Source organism: Anthonomus grandis, chromosome 1 (genome assembly GCF_022605725.1).
Source record: "Anthonomus grandis grandis chromosome 1, icAntGran1.3, whole genome shotgun sequence".
NCBI classification, from domain to species: Eukaryota; Metazoa; Arthropoda; class Insecta; order Coleoptera; family Curculionidae; genus Anthonomus; species Anthonomus grandis.
The window spans coordinates 54,302,972-54,316,654 of record NC_065546.1 but is presented as its reverse complement, the minus strand read 5'-3'; the positions used below and the strand labels follow the sequence as shown (position 1 = coordinate 54,316,654).

The window sequence follows — 13,683 nt, the reverse complement described above, 5'->3', positions numbered from 1 at the left end:
CTTCATGTCCTTCTTTCCATAAGATTTCTAAAGTTTTGAGTGTATCGAGTCTATCTTCAAATAAAGTACCACAAGATTGTCCCATTAAATCAGCAAGTGAATCTCTGATAAATAGAGCTTTTCTTCTTTTCTGACTATATGTTTGAGGCTTATTAATTGGTACAGTATTAATATTAATATTCTGCTCCATTTCTTTCTAAATGTCATTGTTACTATCAAATTTTAAAGTTTCTTGATTTATAAAAAGATGTTGCGTTGTTTTGTAGTATTCTAATGTCCACCGCTTATTTACGACTCCTTTAGCAAACAGAGGAAGACCCAATCGTTTTCTTAGCGCAAAAATATGTCTACATGGTAATAACATTCCGATGGAAAAATTGCATGTACAAAAATCTATCCCACAACTAATATCTCCTTAAGTCGTAACAGAAAAAAATGAACGGTTAATTTTGTTGCTAAGTTGTAATTGCTTAAGGACAATTTTTGCTGATTCTTCAGTTAAATATTCTATATACTTCTTTTCATCATAAGATATATCAAAATTTGTAACCAAGCGTTTTTGCATTTGTTTTATAGCCTTATAATCTCGTTCTCCTTCAAATCGTGTACAATGGAATAATTTCATTACAAAACAAGGACGAGCAAGATATTTTACTGCAAAACAACATAGATATCTTTGATATAAAAAGACGACGTGGCAAAAGAAATGAAGAAGCACTTCAGAGAAATCCATCATTTAGGTACCTAATTTATGAGATAATACTAAAAGGTAATCCGACAAAACATTTTTTTTAGGTATTTGATAAATGTTCCCGGAAAGACTAGAATCAATGTTTGTAAAAAAGCATTTCTTAGTGCCTATGGTGTCACCGATGATAGAATGCGAAGAATATGTAAACTTCGGCTGCCGGCAGTGCTCCCAAAGATAAGAGAGGCAAAAAAACTCCCGGAAATGTAATGCCTAGAGAAATTGTGCAAAAAATCCACGAACATATTTCCTCATTTCCTACAAAAATTGCGCATTATACCACCCGTGAAGTGCTTTACCTTAACCCTCGTTTAAATGTTAAAATTATGTGGAATCTTTTTATAGAAAAGTACCCAGATTTAAAAAATAGGGTCAAATACAAATTTTATATGAAAATATTGATTTACAGTTTCAACAACCGCAAGTCGACACATGCTGTACTTGCGAGGATCTGTCAGTTAAAATTAAGAGTCCTACCTTAAACGAAAATGCTAAACGGGTAGCGATTGCTGAAAAGATGGTGCATAATCGCCGTGCAAAAAAATTTTATTCCAAAATTTCAGAGATTCAGAAAAAATGTTCAGAAGATCAAACTGTTATGGGTATTTGCATGGACTTTATGCAAAATTTGCATCTTCCTGTAATTCCAGTACAGGAATCATTTTATTTACGACAGCTAACAGTAGATGTTTTTAATATTCATGAGTTGCGCAATGATACTTCTAGATTTTACATCTATTATGAAGGAGAGGCAAAAAAAGGACCCGATGAAGTATGTTCCATGTTGCTGGATTATATTAATACAGAAATTAACCCATCTGTTAAAGAATTGTATGTATTCTCAGACGGAGCCTGGGGCCAGAATAACAACCACGCTGTTGTTCGACTGATGATGGCTTTGCAATTAACTGGTAGGTTTCAACGAATTTTTCAATATTTTCCTGTCAGAGGTCACTCTTTCTTGCCATGTGACAGAGACTTTAGTGTCGTTAAACGGAAAATTAGACGAACTGATCAAATCTACACAATGAAGGAATATGTGTCATTAATTGCAAATTCCTGTTCAATTCGTGGAAAATTCACTGTTAAACGTTTACAAACTCATGAGGTCTTAACTTTTCAAAAATGGTGGCCAAAGTTCTTTAAGAAGAATGTGCTCTCTAATGAGTCATATCAAAGAAAATTACCCAAAGAACTAAAGCAATCGTTCACTATCTCTAAATTCAATCAATTTGAATATTGTGAAGGAAGTGAACGGAGTCGTTGTAGCTCGAGATTTCATTGATGGATTGAAATCTCATTCATTTTCATTGAAATTATTGGCATCAACGAGGATTAGTTTGCCCCAAGAGGCACTTTATAATGGCCTTGTTCCTATCAATGTGACCAAACTGAATGACGTTAGGAGCTTGATGCAGTACATACCCCAAGACAAAGAAATACAAAACTTTTATGGGGAATTGACTCGGTGGGATACTCTGTAGATTCCGTAGTAATAAATACATGATTTAATCATGAAAATTTTTAGGCTGTATTTATTATACTAGTTTACCTTAACCTTAATACTCTGAAAATTGGCATTCATTTGAGAAACCCCGTATGTTTCCAAATTTCAAAATTTTTTTTGAGCTAAAAAACATTTTTTTTTGGTTTGCTATTATGTTGTCTTTAATTTTTAACACTAAATTCTTCATTAAATTAGTATTGAAACAACTTTAAATTTATTGTAACTTCTTGTAGGACGTTATATCCAGTTTTCCCAAAATTGTATTTTTTGGACTTACGGAGTTTCTTAAATAACCGATTCCATTCATCTTTAATTCTGTACCAGTTCACATTAAAATAGTCTAAAACCACTTTGGGGACATTTCCGCACATAGTTTTGTACAAGTCTTCAAATTTGTCCATAGTTTTGGCGTAAACCATCTTTTGAATAATTTCAAGACTTAAGTTTCTTTGCGTAGAAGATATTTCCATATTTGCCTTGCTTTGAAATGTGCGCATGGAGTGGAAAATACAAATAATAATATTAGCTTCAGGAAAACACTCTTTAACAATTTTTCGTTCTAGTAAGTCTTTATCAGTCATCACACACTTTATTTCGGCCCATTTAGGATTTTTAAGTTTAAACCCATTTAAAAACCATTCAAAACTTTCTTTGTCTTCATGCGTAAGTAAACAAAATGCGACTACTTCGGTTTGGCAATTTCCATCTTCACATATAATTAAAAACAAGGCAATATCCATATTAATTAACTTATAAGTTCCGTCAAGACTTAAAAACTCTGGAAAAGCATCGAAAGTCATCTTAATTTTTTTGTTTTGCATAAACATACCTTTAAAGTTGTTAGTTTCGTCTTTTAAAATACTGACTTCACAGTTATATGATTTTCTTAAAATGTTTACGCACTGCTCTAAATCTATGAGTGCTTTGTTGGCGGAACTTTGCTTTATGTTAGACAGATCTTTTCCTTAAGTTAGGTTTAAACCGGCATCTTTCTCCAATTTTTCCTTAACTTTTTTTGCATCTAATAATAATAATTCTTTTGCCTTTTCCCTGCTATGGTGGGGTAACTTGCGTTGCTGCGGCAAAAAATCAAATAATACCTTGCTGGTTTCGTGATTGTGTTCTTTTTGGATTGCTTTGACTTCTAAACATTTGCCATTTTGGGAAACTCGGGAAGCAATGCTTGCAGGACAAGGATTTTCCTTTTTATAAGTTCATACCTTTTTTATATTACATCCCGCCTTTCGAAATTTTTGGCCTCCAAATATGCAGTAGTACTTTAGCTCATAGTATTTTGATTCTGGTCTAATAGTTGTTTTAATTCTTGACGAAGTAATAAGCCTCGCGTCTCGTTTCCAATACTTTGAAAATGTTTTACTTTCATATTCCTTTAGAGCTCTGTTTACAACTTTTAAAGGTCTCGCCTCTGTATCTAAAGTGAAATTATATTGTTTGGTAGACTATATCATGAAGTAAAATATAGTATATCGGAAGATCAACTTGGTTTTTTACCAAAGAAACTCGACATTGACTAACCTAATAACATTTTGTCAGTATGTACTGAATAATAGTATGGTAATGGTACATAATGTCTTTAATAAGAAAAAGCAAGTTGACGTAATTTATACTGACATGGAGAAGGCTTTTGACAGAGTGAAACATAGTCACATAGTAAAATCTCTCTATAAAAGTAAATGTTACAAATATTTTAATAAAATTAATAATTTCTCATTTAACCGATAGGCAGCAATATTTTGAAGTCAGGGGTGCAAAGTCTAATATTTATACTAGTACCTCTGGGGTTCCCCAAGGATCCAATTTGTTTTTAATTGCTATAAATGCCACATTAAAATGTATATGGAAATTAGTATACTAGAGGATTGTCATGCCTTGCAAATAAATTTACAAAGTGTTGTAGACTGGTGTAACTTAAATAATTTTAGTTTTAATGAAAAAAAGTGTTGTTCTATGTCTCTAACTCTTAATAAAAATGTGTTTAAATATGAGTATAGCATTAATGGTAGGGGAGAAGGGGGCACTTTTGAACATATTTACTAAAATTCAAAAGTCCCGAAAAAATCTAAATTCCAATATAAAAGTGACCAACAGCTTTTCCGGATGTAGAATATGTTTACTTTAAGCTCGGACTGAAAAAACTATTGAAATTTTAGTGTGTTTTGTTTGACACGCAAATAAACAATAAATTTCATACTGTTCGAATGTACCCCAGCTGTGGGGTATATTTGAACAGGCAAAGGAGCACAAATAAACAGTACATATATATTGAAAGTTTTATTGATTTTTATTACAAAAAATCTATCGTAAATTAAATTTATTAAACTGTAGCTTAAACTCCAGCAATGAAGATGTCCTCTCAGTATCTTTTTGATGCGGAACAGGTAATTTCTTTATTACATCCATAGACGCTACTGTGCTTATATCTTCGACTGCGGGATAATAAAATTTCCGTCCTTTTGTCTTTAAAAATTTAATGATATATTCATCTTCTTTTTGCCCGATAATTTTTTTACGTAGTAAACCAATGTTTTCTTAGTGCAACAACATAATCGTCAATTTGTACATCCGACGACAAATTTGGCGAATCTTCATTTTCATCAGATGACCTTGACAGCTCGAACTCATTTTCAAAATCATCTTGTAGGGATATAGCATCATCACATGATGAGTCACTATCTGCCAATATTCCTCTCTTCACTCTTGGCTTCTTGGCTACCGTTTGTACTCTTTTCTTAGCTTCCCGAGCAACTGCTTGGGCTTCAATAGTATCTTTAATCGGTGTATCTGTAAGAAACAGAGACTTTTTTGTTTTGCGACGCATTTTGGAAGTCGAACAAATATCGGGAAATGGTCTGACCACCTCAGGAGATATTACTTCAGGTTCAATTAATAAGGTCGTGGAAGCTGATGCTACAGAAGTGATCGGAGCTGCAGATGAAGTAGACGGTAGAGAGTCTTTTTGTTCCTTTGGTATTTCAGCAACATCATTAGTAGATGCTTTTCCTGCTGCAATATTTCTAATTAACGGCCAGATCCCTGTTTTTTGAAAACCAGATATTATGTTTTTTGGAGTGAATGATGCTTAAATAGCTATATTTGCCAGCCCAGGCAGGTCATGGATTGTTATGGCTTTTCCGGAATTCGAAATGAAATAATCATGTTGCGCTATTTTTAATTTAGCCTTAAAAGGAGCCATTATTGAAACGTCCAGTGGCTGAAGGCGATGACTATAATGAGGCGGTATGTGTAGTGACCACCTCCAAGCCATTTTCTTTTGCAAATTTAATGGCATTTAGCAAACAGTTGGATTCGTGGTTGTCCATCATTATTAAATTTTTTTCATTTTGAGTACATTTTGTAAAACATTTTATATGTTCAAGAACTTTTATAAATAACGTTTTTGTTATCCAACCGCTAGGAGGATTGTTTATTAGTCCTATGCTTCCAGCTGGAGCACCTGTGAGGCAACTGTCGTGATATCTAGCTCGTGGGAATATAAAAACTATTTCCATCTGCACTCACGATGGCACACATAGTTACAAGAGTGCCCCTTTCCGCGGAAGTAACTTGGCTCACTTGCTTAGTTCTCTTTTCAGCTATAATGTTTGGCGCATCTACAACAGTGGTTATACCCGTTTTATCCAAGTTAAAATTTTTATGTGCAGGAAAATTGTATTTTTTGTAACAGCGCACAAGATTATCTTGAAACTTGTTAATGCAGTTTGGTTAAATGCCGTAACACGTGACATACTCGTGTTTTTAGGCCTTCGGAGACTAAGATTTTGATGGCGTTTCATAAGCCTTTGAACCCAATCTAACCTTGCCATTTTGTTAGTATCCCAACTAGGTGGATATTTTATAGACATAGCTTTTGCATAATCAAATGCCAATACCCTCAGATTTTTATACAATAAGCCATATTGTAGTTTAGAACACGTTAAAATATATTTTACCGCTATCGCCTTCTCCATGTCTTCCTCAGTAAACCCAGTTTCCTTCTTCCTCTTATATTGTCTTACCATCGTGATTTGCAAATCTAGAAAAACAATGCTACTTAGAAACATTTTTTACTACTAATGGGGTACCTTTGAACAATGTTCAACAGTGCCCCATTTCAAAGTTCAAAGACACCTCTTGTGTTTACACTCGAATTCAACCACGTTTGCTAAAACTATCCTAACTTCAAAAGTCACATATTGTCACAAAACGATCTACATACCTAGTCTAGTTGACGACCTACTGCAGATTAAATGTCCTATTTATAGTTTAGTGTTGAGCCTAATTTGTTTAAGTAGGAAATATTACAAGAAAAAAGTTGAAAAACAAGGTTTATTCGTATTTGCGATACAACAAGTCGTGGAACCCGCTGCACAATACAGTTGCCTTCTTGCACTAGTTACTTCAAACTTCAACCACGTGCCGTTTTTAACGATTATCGCGCCAGAGGCGGGAAATTTGAATGAAGTTCAAATGTGCCCCCTTCTCCCCTACACCAGTACAAGACCGTAAGCATGAGAAAGACTTATTGTGGACTGTAATTCGACTTTTACAGACAACATTGTTGAGTTTGTAAATAAAGCACATAGGACAATGGGGTTTATCGTCAGGTCTACCAAGGGTTTTAGTGTTGAGTGTTGTCTAAAATTGTTTGACACTCTGGTGTTGCCAGTGTTGTAGCATTACATGGTAGGCACAATATGAGGTGTGGACTAAAACTATAGAACGTGTACAACGTAAATTTCTGAAATACATGTTTTTCCAAAAATATGGATATCATCCAAGTCAGGGCTATAACCATTTATTGTTATTGCAGGAATTTAATAGGCTCTTCCTGGGAAATAGACACCAACAAATTTGCCTTGTGTATATGTATAAAATCTTAACAAATAAAATTATCTCTCCAGAAATACTTTCAATGCTTCCATTTTTTGTCAATGCTGGAAACACTCGACAAAGAAGAACTTTCAATTTAGATTTTCCAAGGACAAATATTTTTAAAAGCTCACCAATATATAAAATGTGCAATTCTTTTAATATTCATGCTAGTAACTACTAGAATTATAAATGATAGGTTGTATGCTTCTCAGATGCAGGATTTAAATCGTTTATAACGTTAGTTCCTGTGCTAGTAGGTATTTAGATAATTTTCTAAGAGCTATGTAGGATTTTGTCACATCATTTACTTAGTGCTTCTGATTATTTTGAATTTATTAGTCATAGGTAATTTCGGTATCTGTAATTGGCTGTAATAATGAAATAAAATACAATAAACAAAAGTCTGCCAAACCCAAACACATCGCTAAACACTTCTCTCCTGCTTTCCTCAACCACTTCTGGTTTTTCCTAATCATTTAATCTCTTCTAATATACCACAAACTGTCTTAGAACAACCGTTGGAAAAAGAGAGGCATGTCTTTCGTGCCAATGCGATGGCTGTTAGACTTGGACGCCACTTACAACACCCTAGTGTCAATATTTCACTCGGACGGTGGGGTGGCGGTGAGTCACGGCGGCGTGGAAATGGGCCAAGGGATCAACACCAAAGTAAACAAAACGCCACTAAACCAAAGGATAAATTGAAGAAAATTAATGCGTTTTTTAGGTGGCTCAAGTGGCTGCTTACAAGTTCGGCATCCCCATAGAGAAAGTCTCAGTGAAACCGACTTATAACGTGATCGCGCCGAACGTGATGGCGAGCGGAGGTAGCCAAACGTCCGAGAATGTCGTTTATGTGAGTTGAGAAGAAGATCAGTTAAGTTGGTCCTCCCCAGTTGGATTTTTTTCTCTCAAAATGCTAGCGCAGAGAACTTATATCTAGCGCACTACTTTTAAAAGCAAGCGCACAATATATGCAATAATATCCATGAGTGAATTCTGGGAGTAGTGGTAGGTTAATACAAGCTAATTAAAGCATGGTTATTAAAAGATTCTATACAGAAAAAAAATTTAGTGTCTAAAAAAGTATTTTTTGAGAAAAGTCTAAAAAAGTTCATTTTAAACTAACTCAAAACGTTTTTACCTTAGGTTCTTCGAAAGTACTTCACCCCAAAAACTTTATAATTTTTTTTCATTAAAAAAATAGATTTATTGGTAACAATTAGTAATTATTAATAAATTAAATTCATCAATAGTTGCTTACTTATATATTAAAGAGCCAATACCCGTTGATATGTTCAATTAATATACAGTATATTCAGAATATTTACATTATATTTTGATATATCCTTAGAACATTGAAAGGCATTGTCTTTCAATGTTTTAAGGATATATCAAACGACATTTTTTTAAAATAAGAAGTGATAAGGTTGAGTTACCTTTAAAAAACACCTCACACTTGGATTTTCTTAGAAAATCTAAAAAGTTATTAAAAAAATATATTTTTTTTATGTAGCCAATGCTGCGTCTCTCACTGTTTACGATATACCAACTTTAAGTAAGTAACCCTGTATACAAACAAATAAAACATTTAAAAAAATTTTTTTCCCGATATTTCAATATACATTAATAAATTATACATTATAAGTATAATAATATGTTATTGCTTATTAGTTGAAGTCGGGCATTGCTCTAAAAAAATTCGCAAATCTATTTTAAATATTTCTAAATGAATAGCACTAATTCTGCTTTTTTCATTTAAATAATGCCAGCGTCGAAATTAATTAAATATAAAGTTGTATATTTTATTTAAATACAAATACAAAATCAATTAAAAAATTATTTTTTGGTAAATATCCAGTTAGTTTTAAAAAATTATTTATTTGAACAAGAGCTTGAATGATGCGTTTAGAATTAGTTATATACACAATTATGCCACGCTACATATATAGATATATTATTTTGCTTATGTATATGCTTACTAATGTTATCTGATATTTAATGTTTTATTGTCAGTTTTATTCTAAAAATTCATTTGGAATGTTAAATTAAGTTATTATTCTTTTTCGTTTTGAATATACAATATACTGTATTGCTGCCTGTCAATAAAAATTTTTTAAACCATTGTTAGCGTGATAAAAACATAACTAAGATATTGCAACTACTTTGTAGTGTTTGAAGGCTATGAATTTAACAAGTATTTATGATTTTTCTACAAATACTGCAGTCAATCGGCAAAATTCTATTTGGAAAATTTGCAAAAGACCTACAGGCACTGGGCGTGAATATCTAAGCGATATGTCCGAATTAAAAATATAAAATATATAATGGTATTACAGGGCAGAGATACTCCCATAAATGTTTACAGTTCATATATATTGATTAAACCTACTAATATAGAAAATCACAGTCTCGAAATGCGTTTTAATGCAATTCCAAAATAAATCAAATATAAACCAAAATTCATTTAATTTGAGTGGCGCAGTAGGAGACGTCATTGTGTATCAGATGGTTATAGACATAATGGCATGTAACAGCTATTTCATCATTTGCAGTTGAAAGTGCAATTTATATCATCGTTGATCGAAATGTGATTTTGTTTTTGTATAATCATATAATATGTATCTGTTATTCGCAATAGACGAAATCGCCCACTGCCCGATTTTTTTGCACACAACACGTTGTGGGTATAGTAATTTACCCACGATGCAACCAGATATATTTTTTCGAGCACTGAGTAAAGATAATTGACCAGAACGTGTTGTGGATACATTTCCTCACCTACAACGCGAATAAAGTTTTAGCGCGCTTTTATTTCGCGTTGTAAAGCATTCATTTTGCCTATGTCGCGTTCTGGGTATTAAGATTTATTCAGAATGCGTTGGAGGTAAATATGCCGGTTGTCGGACAGTCTGTGACACGTACGGATAGATGACGGGTGCAAGTATTGTATTTTTATGTCTTGTGATTTGTGATTCATTGTGTGTGTCTTTGAGAATATTCCAAGATGAAAACTCGAGTTTGAACAAAGATTATGGGAATTAATGTTAAAGAAAAAAGACAGGTCGTTGTTATTATCAGACGAACCTTACTTAGAAATTGTAAATGAGACAAAAGTAGCACTTCAAAGGAGACGGGATGGGCTAGAATTATCATCCAAACAATATCGTAGACTAAAACGATATGATCTATTAACAGTTGGCGAAAAAGATAAACTAGTTAACAAGGAACATTTAGGAAACCAATCAGGTTTAATTTTTTATTGTGCAGCAAGTGAAATGTATGATATAATGCACACAGCTCATTTACAAATAGGACACAAAAGAGAAAAGGCAATGGAAAATGAAATAAAAAAGAAATACTGCAATGTTAATTAACATTTGTCATTGTTATTTCCATCGTTATGTGTTCTGTTACGTTATATTGTATTTACCTTGATGACATTGTGATTTGCTGTAACTTTATTATCACAGTACCACTAACTTAATGTTTTTCTTTAGGTTGACCTTATCGATATGCAAAAGGCTCACTTTGATGGAGAATATAAATTTATTCTCAATTATCAAGATCACCTAAATAAATTTGTAATACTACGACCACTTAAAACAAAGACAGCAAATGAAGTGGCAGATGTTATTCTCGATATATTCTGTTTGTTTGGAGCCCCAAATATTTTGCATAGTGACAATGAAAGAGAATTCAGCAACCAGCTAAATTTGATTGCATTGTACAAAAGCTTTTCATTATTTGAGTACATTTTAGATCATTAGCAGCAAGTTGGTCAGCCATAAAAATCGTTCACAGTAAACCACGACACTCCCAGGAGTCGGGGCTCCGTTGAAAGAGCAAATCAAGATGTTCGCGATAGCCTTGTAGCCTGGATGTCAGATAATAACTGTCAAAATTAGGTAAAAGGTCTTCGGATTATTCAGATTACAAAAAACCACAGTTTCCCTACAGGTCTAAAGCGAACACCTTATGAAGCCATGTTTGGAACTCCACAGAGAAATGGACTTTTGGATTCATGCTTGGACACCTGTGTAGCAAATGAAATTAAGACTGAAGAACAACTTGAAGAGCATCTGAAATTAATAAAAGAATCTTTAGAAAAAGAACAAGATAACGACACCAAATTTAATATCCAAAAGGAACGAGGAAACGAAACGCAATTTCATATGGAAACCGAATTAGATATAGAAGTCGAAAATAATACGAACGAGGGAACGTTGGTAAATGGAAATGTCGATATGATGAATTGTTTTGTTTGTGATAATATGTACGTCCCACGCAATAAGTGCATTGAATGTAATGGGTCATTGCATATGGCCAGTGCCACTGATTGGGATTTACCATTATGCAAACTTTGTGGTAATAAAAAGGCAACTGATACGGAGAGAAGAGGTTGCAAACGGGGGCTTGAACAACAAGCTGATAAAATGCTTAACCAATCGCAAAGCAAATTTCCACCTGTTAATGTACGTTTAGCTCCTCGAAACGTATTATCAGTCATTATGGAAAAAACCGATCAAGGATTGTACGTTCTGGGTACCAAAAATGGAAAATTGACACGATTATACAGCAAAAATGAGTTTCAATTATCTCCTTTAGTATTTTTATCTTAATCTGAGGTCGCTGCAGATTCTTCTGTCAATGTGCGCCAGGAAGCCATGTTGTCTTCGGGGTCTAAACAAGGTTTTGTTAAATGTAACTGTTTGGAAGGTTGTCAAACTAAAGCATGTGCATGTGTAAAATTAAATATAAAATGTAATTCCAAATGCCACAAGAGTAATTCTTGTAAGAACAAATAGTGTTTTTCAAATAATTGTTATTTTCCTATTTCTACATTTCGTTTGGTGTTTTGTTTTCAATATAATATCTATCATATACTGTAACTCTGTGATAGGTGTGTACCTTTTAATAAACGTTTTATATTGTTCATTGTTTTACTTGAAACGTATTCTGGGTATAGCGCAATAGACAGAACGCGACGTGGGCAAAAGAAATGCTCCACAAAGCAAAACCACGGCGGACGAAACCATCATTCGCATTGTGGGTGACGTCATTTACCCAAAACGCGTTCTGGATAATTCGGTCTACTCAGTGCTTGAAAAAAAAGTCCCTGATCGCATCTTGGATACATTTTTATACCCGTAACGCGTTGTGTGCACAAAAATCGGACAGTGGGCGATTTCGGCCGTTGCGAATAACATATCCATATATGGTGTCTTACAGAAGTATGTTAACTAATTTCAACATAGTATCTTTAAGTCAAAGGAGAGACGCTGTGACTTAAAGATGTCCGTTATTTTTATATATAATTTGGTGAACGACAAAAAATACAGTAATCTGAATTTAATTAATAGAATAGATTTTAATGTCCCCAAGGTAGCCATTAGACCTACAAACACTAAATTATTTAATGTGAGTTTGGCTAGTCTATCTATCACCCCTTAAAATCATGCTAACTTGCAATAAATTGATCCAACTCTGTGGAATTAAATTAATTTTATAATCCGGTGTTCTAGTGCTTATTACTATACTCAATTTTATTTTCTTTCTTTCTGTAACTTTTCCCTATAGTTTAATTTTATTGTTTCTTTTTTATTAGGTTAGTTTGGTTTTGTTTAGTTAGTTGGTAGGCACTCCCTCATTGTAATTACAGTATTAATGTGTTTTGATTGGAGTTTAAATAAATAAGTATAAAGTACATTGAAACGTCAGGAAAAAAATTAAATATAACTAGTTTAAAAAAATATGTTTTAGTTGTACTTACGTACTCAAAATTGGAATGTCGTGAATAGTGAGAGATATTTTTTTATTCACTTTTAGGAATTCCTAAAGAGGTCCAAAATGTTTCAAATAATTAAAAAAAAATTATTGCTTAAAAAATCATATTAGTTTTTAAATGTACCTCAAGCCTATCACTTCTTTTTATTAAAAAATGTCGTTTGATATCTCAAAATGTAATTTAAATATTGTGCTCAACATACCGTATATTAAATGAACGTATCAAAGTACCTTCGAAGAATTCCCGGTATACTTAGTTAAATAAGTTTTGAGTCAGCTTAAAATGTATATAAAAAAATACTTTTTTGGATGCTAATTTTTTTTCTGCATACCATTACCAACCACTACCTCCAGAATTCACTCCTTGATATGATTGCAAATGCGCTAGCTTTTAAGAGGAATGCCTTAGCCTCCTTTATAGGTATAAGGTCTCTGCGCTAGCATTTTGAGAAACAAAAAACAACTGAGGAGAGCCAACTTAACTCACCTGAGTTGAGAAGTTTCTCAGTGCAATTTATTTTATTTACGTAATATTTATTTATTATATAATATTAATATTTATAATCTAAGTAATATATTATATATATATTACTTTTTAAATGTTTTAAGGCCCTATTGAAAGCTTGTGACGTTTTACTCGAGCGCATCAAACCGATTAGGGATCAGAATCCGAATGCCACGTGGGAAGAGCTGATCGCTTTATGTTATGCCAATAGTGTAAACCTCAGTTCATCCGGCTTGTAAGTGA

The 13,683-nt window shown here is 33.1% G+C and overlaps 1 protein-coding gene across 2 annotated transcripts in view; it reads left to right on the top strand.

Moving 5' to 3' along the window:
- Nucleotides 1–13,683, top strand: part of LOC126745822 (xanthine dehydrogenase-like) — a 60,013-nt gene that overhangs the window by 29,535 nt on the left and 16,795 nt on the right. Inside the window, exons 17-19 of one of the 2 annotated variants that reach the window (XM_050453840.1) lie at nt 7,659–7,817; nt 7,876–8,004; nt 13,545–13,675. In XM_050453840.1, the coding sequence (XP_050309797.1) occupies nt 7,659–7,817; nt 7,876–8,004; nt 13,545–13,675 (419 nt within the window). Of the gene's footprint in view, nt 1–576; nt 741–795; nt 2,006–7,658; nt 7,818–7,875; nt 8,005–13,544; nt 13,676–13,683 lie in introns of those variants that run through there. The other variant, XM_050453845.1, reaches the window with a different exon arrangement.